The following is a 25,955-nucleotide window of genomic DNA, read 5'->3' on the forward strand; positions in this document are numbered from 1 at the left end:
CACCGTAAAATATGTACTTGATCTGCTTTCACAGCACATAAAATACGTCATGTCGACAAGTTTGCTGCGATCAGTGATATGTTTATAAACTGTTGTATGGGACTTAACTAGCAACTATTTTTAATGCATTGATAAGATTTGATGTAGTTTAATATGCTAATATAGTTTAAAATTGCAAATTATTTGACTTTCAGGTATTAAGATGAATACCTATTTTCTGTGATGTCACAGTAAACATTTCCGTAAAAATTAGGCCCCGCCCCCTTCTTCAAGCCTTAACAATGCTGCGTGAGTTTTAGGATGAAATTCATATCAATAAAATCAAAAGAAAAAGAGGAAAATAGATTTAATACATTACAGTGAGACAATAAGTTAATCACATATTTACAACGGATAGGTTTAAAGTTGCCTTTAAAATATGGCTTTAAAACTTTAACAAATCTTCTGTTCACAGAAAACACAGTCATTTTTAAAAGTAATAAAAGACATACATGTTCACAACACACAGGGAATGAGTAAATTGTCATGCTCTCCATTTAAAAGTCAACAGACTTTTATTGTCAGTGTTCAAGACAAACACTTGGAATAATCTTCAAGGAATACCACAGATTAATGGAAACTCTTACAATGTTTTGACATGGGGTGGATTTAACAACAGTTTAATCCGTTTTGAAATGTTCCGCTGGTGGGGCTGCCTCCTCAGCAGCCTGGATATCCGTGACACTGGGCTCCATATCAACCTGCTGTGACCTCTCCACTTCACCCTCCCCATCCAGCTCTGTGTCCATGTTTTGATCACTAGTATTCAATTCTTGTTCAGCTGACTCCATTTCTTCCTCCTGAGTTTTATTATCCCGACTTCTCTCCTCAGTAGCAGGTTCCTCAGCTCTTGGTGGTGCTTTAGCAGGGGGATCGACCTCCTTTTCTCCCTCGGATCGTAGATTTCCTTTACTCCCTCCACTCTTATTCAGGGTTGAGGATGAGGCAGATTTGTGCGTAGTGGGAGGAGACTGTCCCCCGGGATTTCCTCGATTCTGTTTTATGAACAACTCTGGACCTCCACCATATATTTCTAAAATCATACAATAACTCTCAGTATTCTTTGTATAACTGGAATATGAATTCCTGCAATTTTTTTAATGTACATGTATTTACCCAATTACTTGAAAAATAAGGCCACTACCTGGCAGGTAAACTTACTGTGAAGGAATTTCCAAGTTTCTGCCGAGAGTTGACCGTGATCCGAGTTCTGTCTTAGATAAGTCTGTCCTCCTTTAGTGTACGATATTCTTTGATTTTCTATCGGTCCTGGTGGAGCTGAAATACACAAAAATAAACTCCATAACAGTGACAATTTCAATAAAAGATGATTTTTAGATCACAGATTAAGCAGATATCTTACTGTCAGATTTTCCTCTGACAAAGTTTTCCCACTCTTTAAACCAGGCCATGCTAATGGCATATATGACAGAGGGTCCATCTTCTTCATGGAATTTCTCATTCAACTAAAGAATTAAAAAAATATATTGTAATGTATGTTGATTAAATTAAATAAGAGATAGAAAAAATCACTTCAACACCAAAACTAGAATACTTCCAAATTTAGCACAAATTAAACTGAAAAGGCTTTCTTGAAAATAAAATGCACACTTAATTCAGGTCAGTACTGAATAATGAAACCTTCAATGCTCTTTTTAACATATAAATTTAATCAATAATTGAACAAATATTAATTTTTTGTCTTTGTAACTTAAAGCCTTTTTTAAATAAAAGAATTCTCAATACACAAATACTTATATATACATGTATATATATATATATATATATAATTTAATGGTGGTAAATATGTCGTGAATGTTGTTACGCGTTATGACCAGATTTTTTACTTTCCAAATCTGGTCATGACCAGATTTTTACATGTCAAAGGTTGGCAAGTATGCACAGTAGAATCGCTTAGACCATAATTATTTCTAATCAATGTTGCTCTTAAAGTTAATGCAGGTAACATGCCCAGAATATATTTCACAATTAAAAAATTATCTATATTATTCACACCACTACTGAGATAAATTTAAACCTGTATGAATTGGTCCATTTCTGTTTTCTGTCTAAACTGCAGTTTTTCTAGCTCCTCTTGACAAGTTGTACATGGGATTAAATGGTTACACACTGGACCTCCTCCAAATCTGTGAGTGATATTGTTCATGTTTCAAAAGATGGCTGTACAAAGAAACTATTTTCCCTTTACATTGTTAAAGATACTTAAATATTAATCCCTCTTCCTATTAGGAAAACATGACAGTCTCTTGCAATGAATACACATTTGACTGTATAATATACATTAAAAAAATAATGTGCTTTTAAATTACCTTTGATAGAGGAATTCCCATAAAGCCTGATTAAAGGAAATGACTAGATCATCCACATGATTGATTTTGTGGGGAGGTACTCCTGCAACATAATCCATCAGTTATCAATGTGTTACCCTCCATCATAGTTAATGTTCAAGCTAACAAATGTTATTGTTGTCCCCCGCTTTCGCAAAAGCAAGGGGACATTAAATCTCATTTGTCTGTCCGTCCGTCAGTCTGTCCGTCCATCACAAAAACTTTAACCTTGCCCATAACTTTTGAAACAGTGGAGCTATGACTTTTATATTTCACGGGTATATTCCTTGTGACAAGAGCTTTCTTTGGGTGCCACCAAATTTGTCCTTTTGACCTTGACCTTAGAGTTTGACACACTTTTCTACCAAAATTTTTAACTTTTACTTTGGGGATAACTTTTGAACGGTGGATGCTAGGACTTTTATATTTCACATATGTATTCTTTGTGGCAGGTCCTTTCATTGGATACCAACAACTTTGACTTTTTGACCTTGACCTTAGAGATTTCCGTACTTAGAAAAAAATTTAACCTTGTCCATAACTTTTGAAGGGTTAGGTCTAGGGCTTTCATACTTCAAATGATTAATCCTTGTGAGAAGACCTTTCATTGGACATCCAGAATTTTGACCCTTTAACCTTGACTTTGGAGTTTGACCTACTTTTTAATAACTTTAAGCTTGGTCATAACTTTTGATCAGTTAGAGCTAGGGCTTTCATACTTCACATACGTAATCCTTTTGAAAAGACGTATATTGGATACAAAGAACTTTGACCCTTTGTCCTTGACCTTGGAGTTTGACCTACTTTTAAAAAACAAACCTTGACCACAACTTTTGCAGGGTTAGGGCTAGTAGGGCTTTCATACTTCACATATTTAATCCTTGTGACAAGACCTTTCATTGGATATCAAGAACTTTGACCCTTTGACCTGACCTTGGAGTTTGACCTACTTTTTAACCTTGGCCATAACTTTTGTACAGTTCAGGCAAGGGCTTTCATACTTCACGTATATAATACTTGTGGCAAGACCTTTCTTAAGAAACTACCAATATATATTTAATTTGCATTTAAGAAAAGTTGAATCTTCGCTATTTTGCCATACAAGGTCATCAGGTTCACTTCCTTATAACTTTTGATTGAGAAGAGATAGGGCTTTCATATCTGACATGTGCATTACCTATGACAAGATTTGACACAATATGTCATAAAAAATGACATCCCACCCACAAAGACACCGAAAGCGGGGAACCACAATTCATTGAATTTGCTTGTTCATGCTCAAAAATAATCCTCTTACTGTTCACACAAATAACATTTTACCTTCACTCTTCACACAAATTCAGTTTACCTTGATCATACAGTATTTGACAAAAAATTCTAAACTTGACCATTTAATGAAGAATATATAGGAATTTTTTTAAGCGAAAGTTATCTCTCGTATTATATGATACCTAGAATTCTTCGTCATTCTTACCCCCATGTTTACAGAGGAAATCATCATTACATATTGGACCTGGCTCAGCAAATGTATTAAACTTATTGATCCACTGTTTGGAAATGAAAAACTCCATCAAACTTGGCTGAAACAAAGATGTTTAAATATTTACATAAATATATAAATATATATCCACGTCTCTTATTTTCAGATATCAAATTTGTGAACATGACAACACGGCTACCTCTTTTTCCATGAAAATGAAAATATTCTCTTCTTTACAGACTTACCTCTCTGGCTTCTATCAGCTGCATGGCCTTCTGTCTCAGTGGTATCATGGCATCGTTTCTCTTTCTGCAAAAGTATTTAATTTTTTGTCATATTTTCTTTTTCTCACAAAAAGAAAATTATTTAGTTTAATATTAGATACAGGATATCCTCAATTTATACCCATGTGCAAATAAAAGGTATTTTTTCTTTCATGATTACATAAATTGTTCAATAAACACATCAAAGTGTTTTTTTTTTGCTTGCTTGGTGGTATGTCCATATATTTATTCTAAATACTAGTACCCTGCACATATAAACTATATCATAAACCATTGTGTCCCCAAACACACAGGTAGATTTACCTATAGAATAGGACATAAGCCTCACAGTTAATGACTTGTCCTACGTCCACCTCTGTAACATACTGGTCATCAAACTCGTACCACTGGTCATTGATGTAGTTCAGACAGTAAGCTGTGTAGTGACCACCTATAAAGAGAGGATAAAGACTAAATACATTGGAAAATGAAACTGGACACTCAATAACTGTTTCTATCTCAAAAAACTTTCTTTTTACAATTGCCCCTCTGAGACATTAGTAAGTTAGTAGCAGTAACAGACTGATTTTTATCTTACCACCAGCAGTTCCGTGATGACAAATGACAGCATGAAGATCATACAGAGTTACTTGTGAGGAACAATCTGTAAAGTAGTTTTTAAAGATAACAGTAAAATACAAGTACTGGTCCTTTAGTTTTTAAATAATTGTAAAACAAAAATACAATTTTAAACTATCAAATTTTATTATTATTTAAAAGTATAAAAGTTAAAACTGAAGATTCTAATACTGCTTGTTTTTAAACTAATATACTGTACATATAAGTAAGGCTATAAATAACCTCTATGTAGGTACTTCTTCATGTCCAGGCTGTCCAGAGGAAATGACACATATGAGCTGACCTTGGAGGAGTAAAACTCGTGTCTGAATCGCTTCAGGTGGATACACAAAATCTGTAACATAAAAACCAACAAGGGTCTGATCTACTTAATAGGTTCACATTTTGACATGCATTTACATGTTTCTAAAATAATGCTGACTACACCTACCTCCGGTAATTCCAGAACTTTAGAAAACTTCAACCCATTCCGTAATCTGCAAATGTTACAAAAATAAGCATGAAATGAAAGATAATGCAATATTGTTAAATTAGCATGCAATAAATTTTTATTAAGTATGATTTTCAAAATATTTCTGAACCTTCTAGATAAAACTTACTTTTTACATTTTTCACAGCTGTACATATTGTCTCCTTTCAGTTCATCTGCAGAGAAGAATGCTGCCAAACAGTCCTGTAGTGTTATAGTGGGACCAATAAACCAGCTGAAAGTATGCAACATCACCAATGATGTTCTATGTAAAACTAGACAACAAATGTACAAATTTACATGGTCAAAATACCATACAAGAACTATTTATATCCACCAACACCTTCGCTATTTCAAGTCATGTTCATTTAAGCTCTGTGCTGCAATGTTCTTGTGTTAAGAAAATGTGTATATACATGTATGATACATCTTTTCGATCTTCTTTGTTTTTTTATAAAGTTTTATATGTTTAACCTTACTTTCTCATCCAGCCAAACATCCAGCTGAACCAGCCCTGTTTGGTTTCTCCACACGCCCCCACCTTTGTGAGGGAGGATGCATTATGGCCGTGGATCATGTGTAGGTGATCCTTGGTGGGAATCGGAAGTGATAAGTCCTGGAATGTCTCCTTTGTGGTAGAAATCTGAAGCATATTAGGGAAAAAATTCTCATTCAAATAGTCCTTTTCTTATAGACCTTTCTTAATGTCATATCTTGGAGCTCTATCAGACATCTTGGAAAAGTTTTTTTTTCAATTCAAAAAAAAAAAAAACTAGTTAACAATAAACATTAAAAGATAACATGCTTTTTAATTTATGTTTACTATGGAAACAGCTTTTACCCTTTCACAAGTCAAACACTGCACTGAGCTTAATATTTTCCCATCAAAGATATCAGATATCACACTTCTGTATTGCACATTTTTCTTGTTACCTACACAAAAAAGAAAACAGCAAAAAATTGAACAGAATATCTGACTTATAAAACGAAATTCACATAAAATACAAATGGTTTACAGCAGTTTTATATTTATAAATTACCCTTTGGTCCTAAGGTTGCCTTGGAGGAATACTGGGACTTTTTGGAGTCTGGATTTTCTGAGTACTTCCTAGCCCTATTTGATCCTTTTTCTGTATCCCCCTTTCCCAAATCCCCGAGGTCTTTCCCTCTAGAACCCTGTTTTGCCTGTCTGAGGCTCGCTGTGTCACTTTCCTTTGAGGCAATGCTATCACCAGCCCCTGAATCCTGGTCACTGCTATTCACCTGTATGTAAGTTTTCCCATCAGAAACAATGCTATTCGGCATCTGATTTGGATTTTCAACAGTTTCTGATGAGGTGCCTGCTGAATTTTTGCCATTACTTAGTCCTGAGTCACATGATTCATAACACTCTTCTGATTGGCTGCTGCTGTTTGAATCCCTTGACAACTGTCTGTGGTGAATCTTTACATTTTTTTCATGTTCTTCATCCTCCTCATTATCAGAAGCTACTATTGGCTGCTTCAGTTCTTCATGAATTTGATCCATGAAGCATCTTAAAAATTCTTGAGAATCCTGAAAGAACAGCATGCATAACTAGACTTTTCCTCCAAATCATTCCATTGCTGGTTGTTATGGTTTTAAAATACTGTTTTATAGTTTAATATTTCCATTTCTAATTTTTTTCTCTGTGATAACTTTTTAAAAAATCTTGATAATTTCCGGAATGTAAATTGCTGTTTGTTATGTGTTTTAAATATGCACGTAATCTCGTGCGGCTGCCTTAGGACTATTGAAATTAGCATTCGTGTGAATTATTTTCTAAATCTACGATTTTATTTCACAAAAGTGCATAAAACATACATTCATTAAAAATTCTCCTGCAAAATATGGTCATTTTTAATTTTTTTTCCATATATATGTGAATCACTTGTAAACAAGAACATCATAATACCATACCTGTTGAGAATATCCCCTGAACATTGGATGAACAACCTTGATTCCTGTAACAACTCCATTTGGAATCACATAACTAGGCCTAAATATAAACAGAACAGAACAGAACATTTCTTTTTATGTATTTTTAAGTGGCATGTTACCAACAACACAGAAGTAAAGTTTAAGAAAGAACATCTCTACTATTTTATAAACACACTCTAAAATTCAATTATGATATATCAGTACCTTTTCTTGTGCCAAATTTCATTGACAAGCTTCATATAGCTCTTTGACAACATGGGGGATTTCTCTGGCCTGACATATGAAGAGCAGTCCAGGAAAAATCTAGTTAGCGGTGGGCTGAAAATCAAAATGTTTTGTTATGTCCCACTGCATATCTCAAATTAACTTGAATACAGGTATCAAAGCCAATCTAGTTAGAAATCTTAGAAAAAAAATTCTTTGCTGAAATATTCTTTCTTACCAGTTAGATAAAGCTTGAATGGCTGCATTAAGGTAGCAGGTATTTCCCAAATTTTGTAGTCCTGTTAATCCTTCAATACAAATCACATAAAACCAAATAATATACATATAGCAGTTATGGAATGGGTATGAGGGAAATAGCAAATATATGGTTCCCCCAGGGAGAAAACTATTTCCAGAGGCAGTGAACATAATTCTTTTCTCAAGAAGTTTTAAGAAATTATCCTACCTCTTGGTTTCATGTTCTCGTCTTCTCCCTCTGAGTCGGACTCCTCCCCTGCTGAGATACTGCGGTATGGTGAGCTGTCCGAGCCGAGCTTCCTGCTGGCAGTGCTTTGAGATCTCGGCAGAGAACTCATACCATCCTCCAGCATATCACAGTCTTTTTTAATTGGTACCGAGGCAGAGTTTTCTGGGATGCTAAAATTGAAAAAAAAATCTGTTATGGAAAAGTAAACATTCATTGATATCTAATAAGATAATTCAACAAAACCTTGTTATGAACATTCTTGGGGGAAATTCATCAATTGGGCATTGTTACTCTATTAATTTAAATGCATTTTATTTAATTATATGTTTCAGCATAATAATCAATTTATGCATGTGTTTGAAAATCTTACTACAAACAGTTATTGCAATTTTCATCTAGATTCTTTTACAAGCCCTTGAGTATTACTGGCAGAAACTTTCTTGGGGCTGATATTAGGGCTCAGTTTAAAAATGCAATAAAATAAAGCAATTTACATTGTACAAATAGTACATACATAAATGAAGGAGTATTCCTTGATGGAAAGACCTCAGTTTCACAACAGTAACACCAGATTCTCAAAGTTGTCAAGTTGATAGTCAAATGATGCTGAAAATCCTGAAAGGAAAATATCAAACTCCTTTAAAGTTGAAATGATTTTTCAACTAAAAATAATAGTTCTGAAACACATCTTTATTCTCTTTTACAATTATTTCAGAATCTTTAACTTTCATACACAATGTTAAACATCAATTTGGATGAACTGAAATTAATTATTTGAGTCTTTCAAAATCAGATTCAAACTCATCTCCTGAAAACTTTTTATTTACCTCTGCGTGAGTTGAGCTGTGATCTGAGTATGACTCACCACAGCCTACATACTGACAGGAACCCACTAAACACAGCCATAGGTTACTGGTGTTTACTTTACAGGTATTGCAAGTGGTACAGTCCTGTAAAATTTATATGTGAAGTGATTATTGTACAAGTTTGTAAAACAATAAAAACACAATTCATTTTTTGATCTACTTGTTTAATTAAGAGGTTATCATTTTAATCTGATTTTTTAAAATCCATACTACATCAAATAATCTTTATTCTTTACATGCATATGTAATGGAAAGGGAGAAAATACAAGGGACCATAGTCACTTTACCAGGGTTCAAACTTGGGTCCCTAGACTATAGACCATTTTCCTGTGACATATTTTGTCTAGGAGTTATTCCCCTTAGCCACCATCTTGTAGGGCAAAGTAGTGAATTTACCTCTTTGAGCAACCAATTTTAAACATGCATGCAAGAAATATATGGGGGAAAATATTCACAATCTTATAATCATGAATTAATAGAGGCTTTAACAAACGTATATTCATAAGAAAAATAGCATTATCTTTACCTCAGTAACCAGTATAACAAATTGAACTTGGTTGAATAATGAAGGGATCTGGGAATGTTGCCCTACAATATGGAGGCTAAGGGAAATAACTCCTAGACAAAATATGTCATAGAAAAGGGGTCTACAGGAAGGTGCTCAGTAGTAAATGAGCCACAGTAAAAAAAATTAGTACCTAGGAGAAAAAACAAGTGTTTTTTTCTCCTAGGTACTAATTTTTTTAACTGATTTATTTTCTCTACACAACAGGTCCAGTCCAAAGACTATTTCTACCTACGAAGCTATTAATAGCTACAGACCCTAAACCGTGCTACTACACCTCAGAAACGAACCATACCGTTCCGTGCACAAAGCGTACCGTACCGTGAACAAAGCGAACCGTTCCGTGCACAAAGCGAACCGTTCACAAAGCGTACCGTATCGTCCACAAAGCGAACCGTACCGTGCTCAAAGCGTACCGTTCCGTGCACAAAGTGAACCGTTCCGTGCACAAAGCGTACCGTACCGTCCACAAAGCGTACCGTTCCGTGCAAGAAACGAACCGTACCGTTCTTTGGTTAATTATGCAAACCACGCCCCCAATGATTTTTGAACTGTGCAATGACAAAATAAGTTATTTTGGTTTATTTTTCGCAATAGCGCCCGTGAAAGGAGGAGGGAGTTTGTGTCTGGCTGTTCGAAACACCAATATCAAGTATCATGCATCTGGGCTTTCAACTGTGAAAATAAAGGAAACTACTCGAAATAAACAACTTCAAAACAACTAGACAGAGTTTGAGACGATTCCTTATATGCTATAAATTAGATCAACTCGTTGTGTTTGTGATCAAAGGTACAGTACAGACCACGGGTTTTTCCCGCAAAACACGTGGCACCGTGAACCTCGAACTTGATGTCGGTATCCTTGATGTCAGCGATCGTGGACACCATGTAACAAGGTGTATCACAGTTCCCCATTACGGATCTGATAATAGATATTTTCATTTTCTTTATTTGAGCAAATTAAATCAACTTCTTTTTTAAATATTTGTTGTACTTAAATATTCGTAATTAAACTATACAGATGTTTAAACTAATTCCCTGGTTTTCTTGACTTAAGATTTTAATTTTGCCCATTTAAATTATTGAATCAGATACGTGGTCCTTTTTGCCGTAAGTGTGCATTCATATGTAGTTCATATCAGATGCGTGATTTTACTAATTAATCATAAATTTTGTAAGAATTTTAAAATATATATGAACTGTCTAGAGTAAAAAAAAACGTATTAGACTCGCACTTAAATTCTGCTCAGATAATTACTCGGCGAATCATTGATGCAGTTAGACTTACACTGAAAATCAATAATTATGTCAAATATGGATTAAAATATTACATGCAGAAAACGGGAAGATTTCTACTGAACGGATAGAGATGATAATCTGACTAATAAAACTCTGATCAATTTACAAGCTGCATACAAAAAAAAAAAACAATTTGCGAAAAATTTTTAAAATTATAAGGTTTGTTACGCTGTACCCTCATCCCCTTTCATAACAAGAGGCCCATGGGCCACATCGCTCACCTGAGCACTAAGGGTAGGACAAAGAAGAAAATGGCTTTTTATTGTAAAGTTTAAACCCAAAAGTAGTCCCATGACCAATCATGGATTTGCTATTTTTTAGAAAATGATTTTTAAAGAATTTTCCTATATATATCTTAAAAAACTTTGGTCGGCCATTTTGGCCCCGTCCTACCCCTGGGGGTCATGATTTGAACAAATTTGAATCTACAATACTTGAGCATGCTTCCATATAAATATGATCAATTATGCTTTGTCATTCTTGGAAAGAAGATTTTTAAAGAATTTTCCTATATATTTCTATGTAAAACTTTGGTCGGCCATTTTGGCCCCGCCCTACCCCCGGGGGTCATGATTTGAACAAACTTGAATCTACAGTACCTGAGCATGCTTCCATATAGATATGATGAATTATGGCTTTGTCATTCTTGAGAAGAAGATTTTTAAAGAATTTTCCTATATACTTCTATGTAAAACTTTGGTCGGCCATTTTGGCCCCGCCCTGCCCCGGGGGGTCATGATTTGAACAAACTTGAAATTACAGTACCTGAGCATGCTTCCATATATATATGATGAATTATGGCTTTGTCATTCTGGAGAAGAAGATTTTTAAATAATTTTCCTATATATTTCGATGTAAAACTTTGGTCGGCCATTTTGGCCCCGCCCTACCCCCGGGGGTCATGATTTGAACAAACTTGAATCTACACTACCTGAGAATGCTCCCATATAAATATGATCAATTATGGCTTTGTCATTCTTGAGAAGAAGATTTTTAAAGAATTTTCCTATATATTTCTATGTAAAACTTTGGTCGGCCATTTTGGCCCCGCCCTACCCCAGGGGGTCATGATTTGAACAAACTTGAATCTACACTACCTGAGAATGCTCCCATATAAATATGATCAATTATGGCTTTGTCATTCTTGGGAAGAAGATTTTTAAAGAATTTTCCTATATATTTCTATGTAAAACTTTGGTCAGCCATTTTGGTCCCACCCTACCCCTGGGGGTCATGATTTGAACAAATTTGAATCTACACTACCTGAGGATGTTTCCTCATAAGTTTCATCTTTCCTGGCACAGTGGTTCTTGAGAAGAAGATTTTTAAAATATGCCACCAAATTTTCATTAATTCCCAATTATCTCCCCTTGAATGAGGGCGTGGCCCTTCATTTGAACAAATTTGAATCCCCTTCACCCAAAAATACTTTGTGGCAAGTTTGGTTGAAATTGGCCCAGCGGTTCTTGAGAAGAAGTCGAAAATGTGAAAAGTTTACAGATGGACAGACAGACGGACAGACGGACGCCGGACAAAATATGATCAGAAAAGCTCACTTGAGCCTTCGGCTCAGGTGAGCTAAAAATGATACGAATTAGCAGGTTATAAGTTCTCTAGAAGTGTGCAAAATGTTACGTTGTTGTAAATTTAAAAAAAATTCATAATCTACAGGACACCTTATTTGTGTCTGGAAAAGGATAATTTACAAAATAAAATGAAAATAAAAAGACAATGATTTTTCTAAATCCTCCTTCAAGCCACATTATGTTTGATACCCCCCCCCCCTTCTAGAAGGCGATACTAATTAGCTACTAAAAACTCATCAAAAGTCTGCGAATGTATGTGACGCTATTGTACAATATTTTAAAAAGTAAAATGATAATTAAGGGATTCATGCTTATCCAATTGCGTATGAAATGGATATTTTAGGAAGATGTTGTGGTGAAACCTGGAAGATGAGTTTCGCTGGATGTCAGTTGAGTGAGTTTTAAAAAATGCATGTACACTTGATGTGGTCAGAGCTAAATAATTTCTAAGGTGTGTTAAACACACGGCACCCAGGCCCTCTGGCTGTTTTTTTAAACAGGTGTGAACTGACCATAAGAATGTTTCAAATCACAAGAGAAATTCTTTCCGCGTAAACAGCGTCATGCGATTTTGACTGAGAAGTGATGCACAAGGATTTCGTGCATGTGCAGAGACCGAATTAATGCATTGCGCAGTAGTTTTTAATAGGTTGAGTTTGAACAAAAGTTGTGGAAATTAAATAGCATCATAGAGTAGACTGATTAAATGTGACTTTTGCGATGTAAATAAAATGGAGAATGAGAATAAATACATTTTGTTACTAAGAATAAAAATATAAGCGCGAAAGGTCATATTTTTTCTATAGATCAATCAATTAAAAATAATTTATACACATATACGTGTGTAGTATTATATAAAGAACAAGTATATATTCAGTTCTGTTAAAGCTCTATTTTAAAATAAAAAAAAATTATTATATGCATGAATATATATTTTTTTAAATTTGAAACGCAGCCTTTTATATATCAATAAATTTACAAATGCGAAAAAGATCAATGGGACGATGTTTATTTCCTTTCATTTTTTTTCTTATTTCCTCCATCACTGCTGCAGTGTAAATTAATATTTAAAACTGAAACCGAGACATAAAATACAATACTTTGATCGACACAATAACATACATGTAATAAAACATTTACACTTCTCGAATAAATAGAAACTCATTGATACTTTAATTGATATGAATAATAAATAAATTACATTCTTTAATAACTGAAATAAAATTGTAAAATTAGCAGCCAATGAAGGATTAAGGCTAATAGGCTCCGCCCACTTCATTTGCATACCGTTTCCCAAAGCGTACCGTCCACAAAGCGTACCGTTCCGTGCAAGAAGCGAACCGTACCGTCCACAAAGCGTACCATTCCGTGCAAGAAGCGAACCGTACCGTCCACAAAGCGTACCGTTCCGTGCACAAAGCATACCGTTCCGTGCACAAAGCGAACCGTTCCGTGCACAAAGCGTACCGCACCGTTCTCAAAGCGAACCGTTCCGTTCACAAAGCGTACCGAACCATACCGTGCAAGTGGTGTAGTAGCACGGTTTAGGGTCTGTACGTAGGTATTTAAACCTACCCAAAGTAGCTATTTTTACCTACTTTCTGCTTTACTTCCATTTTGTGGCCAAACGAGTGAACGGCGCAAAATGGTGAGCACCATATTTCTTGATACAGTCACACTGATGCTGGATATGACAAAAATTTGACCAAAAAATGATTACTTCATAAATTAACAACTTTGCATAGAAATTAATGTAAAATTGAAGATTTAGGAAGTAATCATTTTTCGGCCAAAATTTCGTTGTATTCATCATTAGTGTGGCTGTATCAAAATATATGGTATTCACCATGTTGCGCCGTTTGGTGTTTTGGTCACAAAATGCAGATAATACAAAAAGTAGGTAAATATAGCTACTTTGGGTAGGTTTAAATACCTATGTAGCTATCAATAGCTACGTAGGTAGAAAGTCTTTGGACTGGACCTGCACAAGCCCCTGTGAATGAGTTGACCACTGCAAAATGGATGTACAAGAACACCATATATAAAACTACAAGAAATTTATAAACTTCATAAATTTTCTTGGGGAAATTGTAATATGCATATATATTAAAATGATAAACCTGTTGTTTTCGTCTCAATTCTTCCCATGTAACACTGTCCACTGCTCCGACATGAGGACAAGATGATGTCTTTGTTGGCATACTGTTTTAAATCAATACTGAAAAAAAACATTAGTATATCTTAAAATATAGTCAACAGTTTCGACAGAGAGGCCAAAAAACTTAAGGGCCATATAATATATTCTAAACCAATGGTCTCTCCATTTTTAATGGTTGACAGGAATGTCATGTATTATATGAAGCATGCAAAGAATCAAAAATAATTTCTACTTGTGTACCTTGTGTCTATAGCCAGAATTAATCAAATCATACGTAATTTCTGTTGTTACAATCGACTGCAAATTCAAAGTGATTCGGCATTTTGTAGAATTCAGTTATCATTGCAGGAAGTAGAATCAAAGTCATCGACACGCTTTGATTTAGGTTAACCAGACGCTTGCCGTATGGAAAGCAAGCTAGACAATAAATTAAGGAAGTCGACTAGGGTTTTATTATGTGAAAACTACAAAAGAGAATGTCTTAACTTTCATACCATATATGACTTACATTTAATTCAGTGTACATAACAAGTTTAGGGAAAATCTACCGTCTAGGTATTTTTATGGACCGTCTCAAAATACAGGTAAAACTAACGCAAGGTACATTTTTTAATTCAAAATTCATATCAAATTATAGAAATACTACAAAAGACTTTTTTGCTCAAGTCATAATATGTGACGAGTAATACTATATTGTACATTATATTTAAAGAACACAGCCAGGATATTGTAAGTCTTTAATATACATAATGCATATTTGTATAATGTAATTCAAAGTCTCAAAGTGAAGCTTGAAATTCGATCTAAATGTGATTCAATGTTCGTTAAATTCTTTGAAAGAGAAAAAAGAAGAACATTCTAAAGAAAATCCAATTTCTTTTTATATCTAGCCATAGATACCAATATTTACTGACATGATATGAAATTATAAGTGATTTACAATGTTTTGCAATATAGATACAATATGTACAAAATGCTCTATATACTACACATTTCAAAATAACTGAAGGGAATAGAAGCAAGTAAAGTACTATATAAGTAAAAAAAAAATACTGCAATTTTCTTCTATTAAATGCCCAAATGTTTTTTGTACTATTAAATTATATTTTTTGATCATATTTAAATAAAATATATATATATTCATAGTAGGCGCTCTTATTGCATTTTCTGAAAAATTATTTTAAATTTTCTAATTTCCCCTATATATACTATAATGATAAAGTTTGAAGAATTACAGTAGATAAAAATATACACATTACTTGGAAAATTCAGACGTTTTAATGAATATTTTCAATTTTCAATGCCCGAATTTAGAAGCTGAGGATGTACCTTAAAAATTAGATATTTTAAAATCCATTATTTGGAGGTAACACCATTTAGATTAATTTTCAACTTTCAAGTATCCTAATCATTTCTGAACTTTGTAGTGTTAAAAAAATAATTTAGTTTTATAATAATTTGTATCTTTTCTTTAATATATTTCTAAAATCTACGTTAATGTATCATTTATTTAAAGAAGGTCATGTTTTGCTTCGCCAGAATAGACGTTTTATCAGTGTATCATGTGTATGTATAAATTATGTATATTAGGCAAGTAAAGAATACTGCCTAACACACGTGCAGTGGGATTAACAATACAATGTAGGCGATTAACAATACAATGTAGGCCACCAAGGTCCCGAGTCGTGTGATGGTAATCAAAGTCAGCAATAACTCTGGATTCTAAATAAATACATGTATAGCAAGACCACACAGACACCTGACGTTACTTATATTCTTTTAATAAAAGAATATACTTCCTACCTATTAATTAGGTAGGGGTAGATCTATATGAAAAAATAAGCAACATCAGGTACCTGTGCAATTTTTTTTTTTACCATAAAGTTTAAATCATATATAAAATTCAACAGAACCCATTGAGTAATGATTTTAAAAATCCACTATGATGTCATCAATAATGTGATTATAAAAAAATAATTAGAAATGCCGGTATATACTTGTGAAAATTTTTTTTCATTTGTGTATGTTTATAGGTAAAAACTTCAAAATAAATTAATAATTCAATATTCACTCACGATTTTAATAATGTTTTAAGTTTTAATTTCATTAATTTTATAAAATGCTGAAAAGCAACCACATTAAAAAAAACAAGTATATACTGACAAAAAGTCAGAGATACTCAAGCTGTAGAAAATCAACTAAGAAAAGTCATTAATATCCTAAAATGGTATAATGTGGGCTATTGAGTTCAATCTTCTATTGAATTATATACATGTACATGAAACAAAATTCATATAATGAAGTTAATTAGAATAAATATAATTTATCGTACTATACGATGAATTTACGTTACTCACTTTCAGGAATTTTTTATAGAGTATAGTAGACGTTTCTTGAATTAATAAAATATTTTTATGTAGACATTTCATATACTTCAAACTATACGCTTTTTTAATTTTGCTTAATGACGTACATAAAAACATGTTATAAACATCAATCTAAATAGCTTGTTGCAAGTCGGAAGAAAAGTTTTTCAAAGTGGAAGGGGGGGGGGCTCAGGGCTCCAAAAAGCCACGTAATTACCGGTATACGGGTACATCTAACTGTGCGGCATGTACAGTACATATTCCGTTCGAATCCAAAAGAAGTTATTTAGGTTCCGTTACCAAAGCTGAAGAAAGTACGATTTTTTAAAATAAAAAAAAAAACGTATGAGGGAGAAATAATTTTGCGCTATTATTTTACTGTCACTCAAAGTGCACATCATTTTCAGGCCCGTTATAGGCAATTTCAGTTTGGGGGTACAGCCATACATTTTTTTGCTACGCATTATAAAACTTTGACAGATAATAATGTATCTTAGTGTAGTCTACTTGTGAAGTTATGCCAAGTTATATTGAAATCAGACCAACACTGCGAGAATAAGCGTTTCGAAAATTTGTTAAGAGAAGGACAATTAGAAATGGGGTAACCTGCGTCACCTTTCAGAGTAACCAGTGGACTCGTCCAAAGATGCTTTGTCGGCGACTGTAAAAAGTACCTGAGATTCCTACGCAAATGAAAGCGCGAAATCTCTGTATAGAAACTGTTGCAGCTGCGACGCTTCACTCATTGTTCATACGCTGTAGAATAGAATCCGACTTTTAACACTTAATATTTTTTAATATACAGACGTTTTCAACATATGCTTCATTTTTGTTTCTAGAAATATGTTTATGTACAAATATAATATAATTTCGTGTTTTTAAACTGAGTAAATCGATGACCTAGCATCGTTTTAGATAACTCAAGCCCCTCTAGGGCTTGAGTAAATATATAGCGTCGATTTTATTCATGTGTTCTCTCCTCTCGAGGTCTTGGACAGTAAACTGATAGGCGGGGTCACGTGACCCCGTCTAAAAATTACTGTTTTGCATTTGATCTCCTTTATTTTTAAAATTAAAAAAAATTATATCATTCTTTTATTGTAACATTACAAATGGAAATGAGTGGAATCTCATTCATAAGTTCCATCATAAGATATGAATAATATCTTTATCTCTCTAGTGATGGTCTTTCACATGGCCCATTGCTTCATGTTGCTTTGGAGTTTCTTCGTCACACGGTTGTTAAAGTTAAAAATATCTTATAGTCTAATAAATTGCTATCTTGGGTTACCTTTTTGCCACTACATTCCAATTTTTATCTGACCCTGAAAAAAGGTTTGGTCATGTGCTGTCTAAGCTTGTCATATATTAGCACATGCTATGACGCTCACGTCAGTCCGTAGACTGCGTCACGATTCCAACTTGCATCAAGGTCAATTTCAACTAATCAAGTACGCCGTACAACCGGATGTCAACAAAACATCGCTGTTGTCATTTCACTGAACTACATGCTTGTAAAGTGAGCGGAGGGGAAAATGTGTGAGCACGCTATATTACAAAGTGGATATCACCACCCCGTTTTACGTGAATGGCAAACAACAAATACACAGATTAAGGCAGAAAATTTGATTTATCCATTGTTTATTACGTAAGTAAAATTGCACTTCCTTTTTTCGTAACAGATGAATAATCTTATAATGTAATCTAGAATATACACTTAAATTGATAAGGTTGTATAATGTTTTTGCTCTTTTTAATCTTTTTTGTTGAAGGACTCATGATATTTCGAGTTCCTATATACATGATGTACATAAATATGCAACCCAATTTACTACACCCCCCTTCCTCTAAGGCTCTTATTCAACAGTTTATGCTTACATGTATTTGACAATTTCATGAAATTAAATGCCTAAATATGAAGAACAAAATATTGAGAAAATAAAACTTTTAGCCACTGTTCCACTATTGTTAACACTACCTTTTGGTTTCCTTGTTATTGATATTGCTTACATCACCCATCACCCCTACCCCCGAAATGTTATCAATCATCTAAGAAATTATTGCTTAAATATTAGCTAGAGGGATGAATATTTATCAGTTAAAAATTTTTATTATTGTTTTTGTTCTTTGGATTTTCCATGGGCAAACCAGCTTTATGCAATGCTTCATTAATTATCTAGACACAAAATTACACGTAGATGTCACTGACTTGTCAGTAGATCAGAAAAAAACATGAAATCTGATGATCAGCGATTTGTTTAACATTTCCTTGAAAGTTTGTTTTAGAAAGATAATGTTCTAATTTAGGGCAGGAAAGTGCTATGCATGATTTGTGTTTATTGGCATTAAAATACTTCAAATTGTTCTGGCGACTAAATTTATTAAAATTATTGAAGTATTTTCTCCTCATTTTGATAAAAAAAAATTGTGTCTGTTGACTATATAAAGAGATTGGAAATCAATCAGAAAAGGAATCAGTGGTATTTTTAATACTTTCCATTTGTGACAAATAGACATAGACTGTGTACATGGTAATCAATTATAATTTTTGCTTGAAATATAATTATATTAATTTTATTAATTATTATGATACATTTAGTATTTAAATTGATACTACGGTCATGTCTTAGACTTATGTTCATCTGTAATTGAACAGATCAATCAATAAATTGTCATTCATCTCTTTCCAAATGTTAGTGACCTTTTGAGTGATATATCATGATAGCATGTAGATGTAAATAAGTTTTAATGCATAATGATTTCTGGAAAAGTTAAATATCATTGAGGTGTATGTGTAATAAATTAAGTTAAATCAACTGAACTCATACAAGCTAGAGGTAAAATAAATAGATATTTTGGATTTTGAGATAAGCACTATCACATTTCATCTGCACATTCATGCATTTACATTGTAACAGTGCATGGAATTCATTGTAAATTTTAGTGTTTTGGGTATCAAATATTTATAACGAAAAGTAATGTATTTTCATTTTAATTTAATGCATTAAATATTAAGTACTAGAATTATTTATTAGTATTTAGGGTATTGGGACTTTGGGAAGGTCCTGTCACATGACTTTGTAGCTCTCTGAATGACCTAGATGTAATACTTCTTATCTGATAGTTAGTCAGACACTTCTTAATACTATAAATCTATTGATTAACAGCAGTCTACAATATTTTAAAAACAAAGCACCACACATTTCTTTCCATTAGGGTGTCAGTTGCTGCTAAGAAAATATTGATTTGCTAACAGTCAACTAGGCAAAATTATTTTTGAGAATTAAATCATGTGATACAACAGCCTTGAAATGTTTGATCAAGTTTGTTTTTCCTTTAAAATGGAAAGGGGATGGATGATCTGGATTATTGAGTGTTGCATAAAATTGAGTGATTTCATATATACTAATAAATGAAATGTGTGAAAAATTCTAGAAAGTCCTTAAATTATTAAAATACAAGAATTTCTCTCATTTGATACAGAGAAATGGAAATGAAAAGATTTTTTCCAGTAGACTAATGACACATTTGAAATTATCTAAGCTTTATATATAGACATCATTCTATTTTACTGGCAAATTTTTGGGAAAGAAATCTTTAAAAATTAATTTTTCTCCTCTTTTGAAAAAAAAAAAAGAAAAAGAAAAATTTTGCATCTTAGAGATTCCTAACATCACTAATACCTTAGTAGTCAAAGCATGGAATAGACTGAAGGTCATCCTCTAGTCATGGCAGCTGAGTTCTTGGATCATGTGAGTCTGTGGAATAATGAGGCACCACTGTCATATGACTTGGCTATATATTCACGGGGAGAGAATAACAAACAAAAACTAATTATATTAATAAAAGAGTATATTCATGTACAAGAATATGAACATACCTTTGCTTTTGAAAGCCAAAAAAAAATTAGTAATAAAAAATCCAATGCGTCTACTTATTCGAGTGCTAACAAAAAAGATACTCCATAATGAATTTTTTCCTCTTTTATCTTTGGTACATGATGTTTGAGTATACCCGTAGATTTAAACACCATTTATTCTTTGTCGTGTAATACAGGAATAAATAGTTGCAAAATTGAAAAAAAAAATTAATAATAGCAGAATATTTGGATATTTCTGCAATGATTGATATCCTTTTGCCCTTGCAGTGTAACAACAAAGACCTCATATGTTATTGTTAATGTTAATACTAGCATCTTTTTAAATTCAACTGATTAATTTGTTTAAGTAGATGGAAGCTAGCTAGTACATAAAATATTGCATTATAGTTCCACACAGCTTAAAAAAACAGTTGACCCTTAAAACTTTCTCCCATGATGAGTTAGAGATGGCTTCATATTGTTTTTGCTTCAGATAACAGCAATATTATGGGTTTTTTTTATTTAATAAAGGAGAATAATTCACAAATTATACATGTAGTGATGTATGATGTACAGTTGAACATAATTATGTTGAAAAGTCAAACTATAGTATCTTAAATACCAGGGACATGTCAAAATAAGTTGGCAGTTCCAACCAATTTTCTTTCTTTCCTTTACCCTCTCCATCTCAAATTCTCGAATATCTCAAGTATTTGTTTGGTCCTGGTCCAGTCAACATTGATATATCAAGGTTTGCATGAATTATAATAGAATAAATTGGTAAAAATCTTTATCCTTGTGTTCTTCAGAAAAAAAATCCTATTCTCAGTGTGAATAATTTCGATTCTTGCAGAGATGAGGAAGATGCTGTACAGGAGGTTGCCAGTATGCCGGGTGTTGCCAGATATGGCATCAACAGGCTACGAGAGGCACTGGAACCAATGGTGAAAAATGGCCTGAAATGTGTGCTTATATTTGGCGTGCCCAGTAAATTACCAAAGGCAAGTATCTATAACTTAATAAACACCAATGTTTCATTATTAAGATTTCTTGAGTGGATTTTTTTCATTAAGTTTGAATGTAAGGTTGAACTTTCATTATCCAACACAACCATATCTCAAATACCATAGATATGATGAAGTGATTTGGAAATCGCAGCCACTTTTTCTGGATGCTTTTAATTAAAGATTCATCTTATCTCCTATCAGCTGCATGGAATTTTGCTTGATTTTGATTTTCTATAAGAAAATTACTGTAAAACTTTGAACATTTTCTGCATACCCTATAATGCAATTTTTAAAGGCCTTCTTTGACTTGACAATTTTTTGAAAAAAAGATTTTTAGAGTTATCTCTCTCAGGGTTACATTGGATCTTAAATAAGATCTCTCTTTGTTGTAGGACAATAATGGCACAGCAGCAGATACCCCTGACACCCCAGCTATTCTTGCCATCAAAATGTTGAGAAGCTGGTTCCCTGATTTACTGGTGGCCTGTGATGTGTGTCTCTGTCCTTACACCTGCCATGGGCACTGTGGTATGTGCAAGAGTTTATATAACACTGTAATTACTGTAATTATTAATTTAAGGGTGTATAGTTTTTGGTCTCTCCAGCTGTTTGTTTGCCTGTTATCTCCAAGAACTTCAACCTTGACCATAATTTCCTACAGTTTTTCATAGTTTGGATTTTGACAAGATCTTTTTTTGACATCAATGTTTTAATTTCTTGAACTTGGTGTTTCCTTTTGAAAAACTTGTACCAAACTTTGACCTTGGTCATAACTTTTGAACGGTTGAGGCTTTCATATTTTGCATTTATAATTTCTCGTCACAAGGCCTTTCTTATAGTATCAACATTTTTGATCCCGTGACTTTGATTGATTAATGTTTTACGCTGAATCAGCAATATTTCAGCCATATATTGGTGTCTTGTGACTTTGACCTTGGATTTTGATTTTACTTTGGGAAAACTTTAACCTTGCCCATAACTTCTGAATAATATTAGTTGGTGTTATAGTTTTCAATTTTAAGAAGTGCCTGTATATTTATTGTGACAGACATTTCTTTAATCTCAATATTTTTTTACCTTAGAGTTTTACTCTTGAAAAACCTTAATGCTTAACCTTGCTCATGGCTTCAGAATCATGGCTTTTGGATCTAGGTCTTTCATTACATGCTTTAGATTTTTTAACCTTATGACTAGAGCTTTTGTGGGGGAGGGGGGGGTTCCAACACTTTCAGCAGCATGACCTTGACCTTGTAGTCTTGTAGTTTGACCTACTTTTTTGTATTTTTACCTTTGCTATAACTTCTGATAGGTTATCAATAGGTCTTACATACATATATCATATGTGTATTCCCTTTGACAAGCATCTCTTTGGATACCAACATTTTAGCACTTTTGACCAGATGTTAACGAGTTTGGTCCAAGTTTTGAAAAACTTTTACCTTGGCAATGAGCTGCCATTTGATATGTGTTTATTTAAATTGCTTTCTTGAATGGGCCGAAATGTCAAAAATGTTTCATCTCTTGTTTGTTTTGACATGATTTTGTAAAAGATTAGATTTCTCCTTTGATCTAAAATACTATCACAGTTATGTGTATTAAATTTTAAAATATTAAAAAAAATAGATACTTATGAAATGTCATGTAATATTTTGTAGGTATTTTACGTGAAGATGGAAGCATTGAAAATATAGCAAGCATCAAGAGACTGGCAGAGATAGCTGTTAACTACGCCAAAGCAGGTACATGTAGATCTTAATTACGATAAACAAAACATCATAATCAGTCAAGTAAGAAAAAATTGATTAAACATAGATATGTTTAAAAGTTATTTCATACATTATGGCTGCCTTGAAATATATTTGTATATCATTTTAAGTTGTGAATAAGGAAACATTGATAAAGACATGTAGACTAGCTTGCTTACACTCTAAGGATTTCAACTTCATATAGTCATGATTTTAATTGAGTCTCCTTGTTATAGTTTTTACTTTGATTTTTCAGGATGCCAAATTATCGCTCCATCAGACATGATGGATGGAAGAATTGGCTCAATAAAAACAGCTCTGACAGAAGCTGGGTATGGGAATAGGGTGGCAGTCATGAGCTACAGTGCTAAGTTTGCCTCCTGCTTCTATGGACCATTCAGGTAAGTTCGCCACAAATAAAAACTTTGTCAATCTTGAAAATGTTGAAAGTAGAAGGCATTTCTTAATTTTAAATTTTTTTTTGCATAATAGTCAAAGTAAGAGAGAGTTTTCAATTTTTTACAGCATATTATTTGTTTAATACATGAAAAAGGAAAATATATTCATTGTGCTCGTCTTGAAAAAAAAAATCCATGTGAATATTTGATTCCATGAAATTATATATCACATAAATCTCCTTCCAATACAGAGATGCTGCCAAATCAGCCCCTTCATTTGGTGACAGAAAGGCTTACCAGTTGCCATCAGGTTCCATGGGTCTAGCTGAGCGTGCAGTGGAGCGTGACGTGAAGGAAGGTGCCGACATGTTAATGGTCAAACCCGGTCTGGCTTACCTGGACGTAGTCAAAATGACCAAGGATAGGGTAGGTCAAATGTATTTATCAAACATAAGCACTAAGACTTTGTCCAAAAATAAACTTACTTTCATCAGAATAAATTTTGAATTTCATCAGGCAAAGGCATATTTATTCCTTTATCCTTTTTATTCAAGGGTGGGGGGAGGTGGTAAACATCATCACCCTATTAAGTAAATAACAAAGATTTTATTCCCTTCTATAAACTCAATTTTCACAAGTTTTCTTCTGTTTTTACAGTACCCCACACATCCATTAGCTATTTACCAAGTGTCTGGTGAATATGCTATGTTGTACCATGGTGCTAAAGCAGGTGCGTTTGATTTAAAGACAACTCTGATGGAAGTGTTAGTCAGTATGAGGCGAGCAGGGGCAGACATTATCATTTCATACTTCACGCCGCAGGTCCTGGAATGGCTCAAAACATAGGAGTGATGGGGTTGACAAGACAGAGAAAAAACAAAGTTGTTTAAATTATTACCTGAAGATGTAGAACTGACTGAATATTATACACAGAAAGAAGTCAATTTTTAAAAAAATTTCAGTAATGAAATTGGTTATCAAATATTGACTGTTTTAATGCAAGAGGCAGTATTAAAATTGGATGATGTTTTTCATATTTCATGGGGTTTTAATCTTTTTAACGAAACAGTTTCTCATTTAGTCAAAGACACAAATTTGGTAAATGTGAATGATGATTTGAGGCACTTACCAAAAAATTACTTTGTTGATTATGAAATGTACATTTTATTTTCAATAACTGTCAGAATATTAATTCTGGGCTTACAACATGTTTTATTACAAGAATTGGTTGTCAGTGCATAGAATGAGCGATGATGAAATTCTTTCTTTTGTTATCTAATTACAAATACACATGTATTAGTGTTTTCCACAGAGGTTTTTATAGAGGTACATGAATAGTAAATAACGAATTCAGTTGAAAAATATATGGCGTTGTGAACAGCATTTTCATTTGTACCATGACAAGCTGGATGACAACATTTCATTAGACCAAAATGAGGAATATTAATTTCAGATTAGGTGTTTATGGTCAAAATTTCTCCCATTTCATTTGAGTTTGATCATAATATATAAAATGTGTTCAAAGTATTATATTTTTTTCATGTACAAATCTAGGGCACTAAATAATTTGATGTGGTCTATATTTCATATCATTAGTAACATACAGTGGCATTAAAATGGAACATATCCAAAAATTTATACATACATGTATAAAATGTGTCATAGAGACCTAATTTTAATTAATGAAATTCTCAGATATGTATTAAAAAAAAAAAATATAAACATTGATGAGACTATGAATTGTTATCAAATGAAAATAAATTATTTAATGTTAAATTTTGTGTTGAATTTTTTAATTGATTGAACTTGGCAATCAAATGTATGTGCCATTGTCTTTTCTTTGCTCGATGAATCAAAATGTGGCATTTGTCAAATGGAAGAGGAAAGAAGTAGAGGCTTATAAAATTGAATATTGCCTTTCCTAGTTTTATCAATATATTTAAAAAAATATTTTTAAAGAAGAGGAAAATGTAATAATTTTATGGAGATTGGATTATTTCTCTTAGTACACCCACCTTTGTTTCGATTTCGTTTTTTCACAAAAAATCAAATTTAAGATCACGGGGCAAACAATCATACCACTAATTTTTTTTCAACAGCAAAACTTGCAGGTTGACAGATAAAGTAGCTTGGTAGATAAATTGCAAAATAATAAGATAGAATAGAAATTTAAAAAAATGAGCTTATACACATTGGTAAAGAATACTTCATTTAAATA

The 25,955-nt window shown here is 33.1% G+C and overlaps 2 protein-coding genes across 2 annotated transcripts; one reads left to right on the forward strand and one right to left on the reverse strand.

The window, feature by feature from the left end:
- Window positions 1–299: 299 nt before the first annotated feature.
- On the reverse strand, window positions 300–14,748 carry LOC134234403 (ubiquitin carboxyl-terminal hydrolase 20-like). Its single transcript, XM_062716466.1, has 23 exons — window positions 14,603–14,748; window positions 14,325–14,422; window positions 8,716–8,838; window positions 8,403–8,503; window positions 7,868–8,058; window positions 7,640–7,709; window positions 7,402–7,515; window positions 7,177–7,255; window positions 6,279–6,792; window positions 6,080–6,171; window positions 5,718–5,881; window positions 5,369–5,473; window positions 5,200–5,245; window positions 4,992–5,103; window positions 4,729–4,794; window positions 4,455–4,581; window positions 4,113–4,176; window positions 3,862–3,967; window positions 2,370–2,451; window positions 2,078–2,186; window positions 1,403–1,505; window positions 1,201–1,317; window positions 300–1,072 (listed from the first exon to the last, which is right to left on the reverse strand). Exons 2-23 carry the CDS (start codon window positions 14,403–14,405, stop codon window positions 660–662), a joined length of 2,979 nt encoding a protein of 992 aa, XP_062572450.1. The 5' UTR covers window positions 14,406–14,422; window positions 14,603–14,748; the 3' UTR covers window positions 300–659.
- Window positions 14,749–18,172: 3,424 nt separating this feature from the next.
- Window positions 18,173–25,513, forward strand: LOC134234404 (delta-aminolevulinic acid dehydratase-like). The gene is made up of 7 exons (XM_062716467.1): window positions 18,173–18,376; window positions 21,441–21,588; window positions 21,987–22,122; window positions 23,250–23,333; window positions 23,596–23,740; window positions 23,989–24,163; window positions 24,395–25,513. Exons 1-7 carry the CDS (start codon window positions 18,264–18,266, stop codon window positions 24,581–24,583), a joined length of 990 nt encoding a protein of 329 aa, XP_062572451.1. The 5' UTR covers window positions 18,173–18,263; the 3' UTR covers window positions 24,584–25,513.
- Window positions 25,514–25,955: the final 442 nt, after the last annotated feature.

Source organism: Saccostrea cucullata, unplaced genomic scaffold, assembly GCF_032062105.1.
Source record: "Saccostrea cucullata isolate Sc308-1 unplaced genomic scaffold, CSIRO_AGI_Scuc_v1 ctg18, whole genome shotgun sequence".
Taxonomy (NCBI): domain Eukaryota; kingdom Metazoa; phylum Mollusca; class Bivalvia; order Ostreida; family Ostreidae; genus Saccostrea; species Saccostrea cuccullata.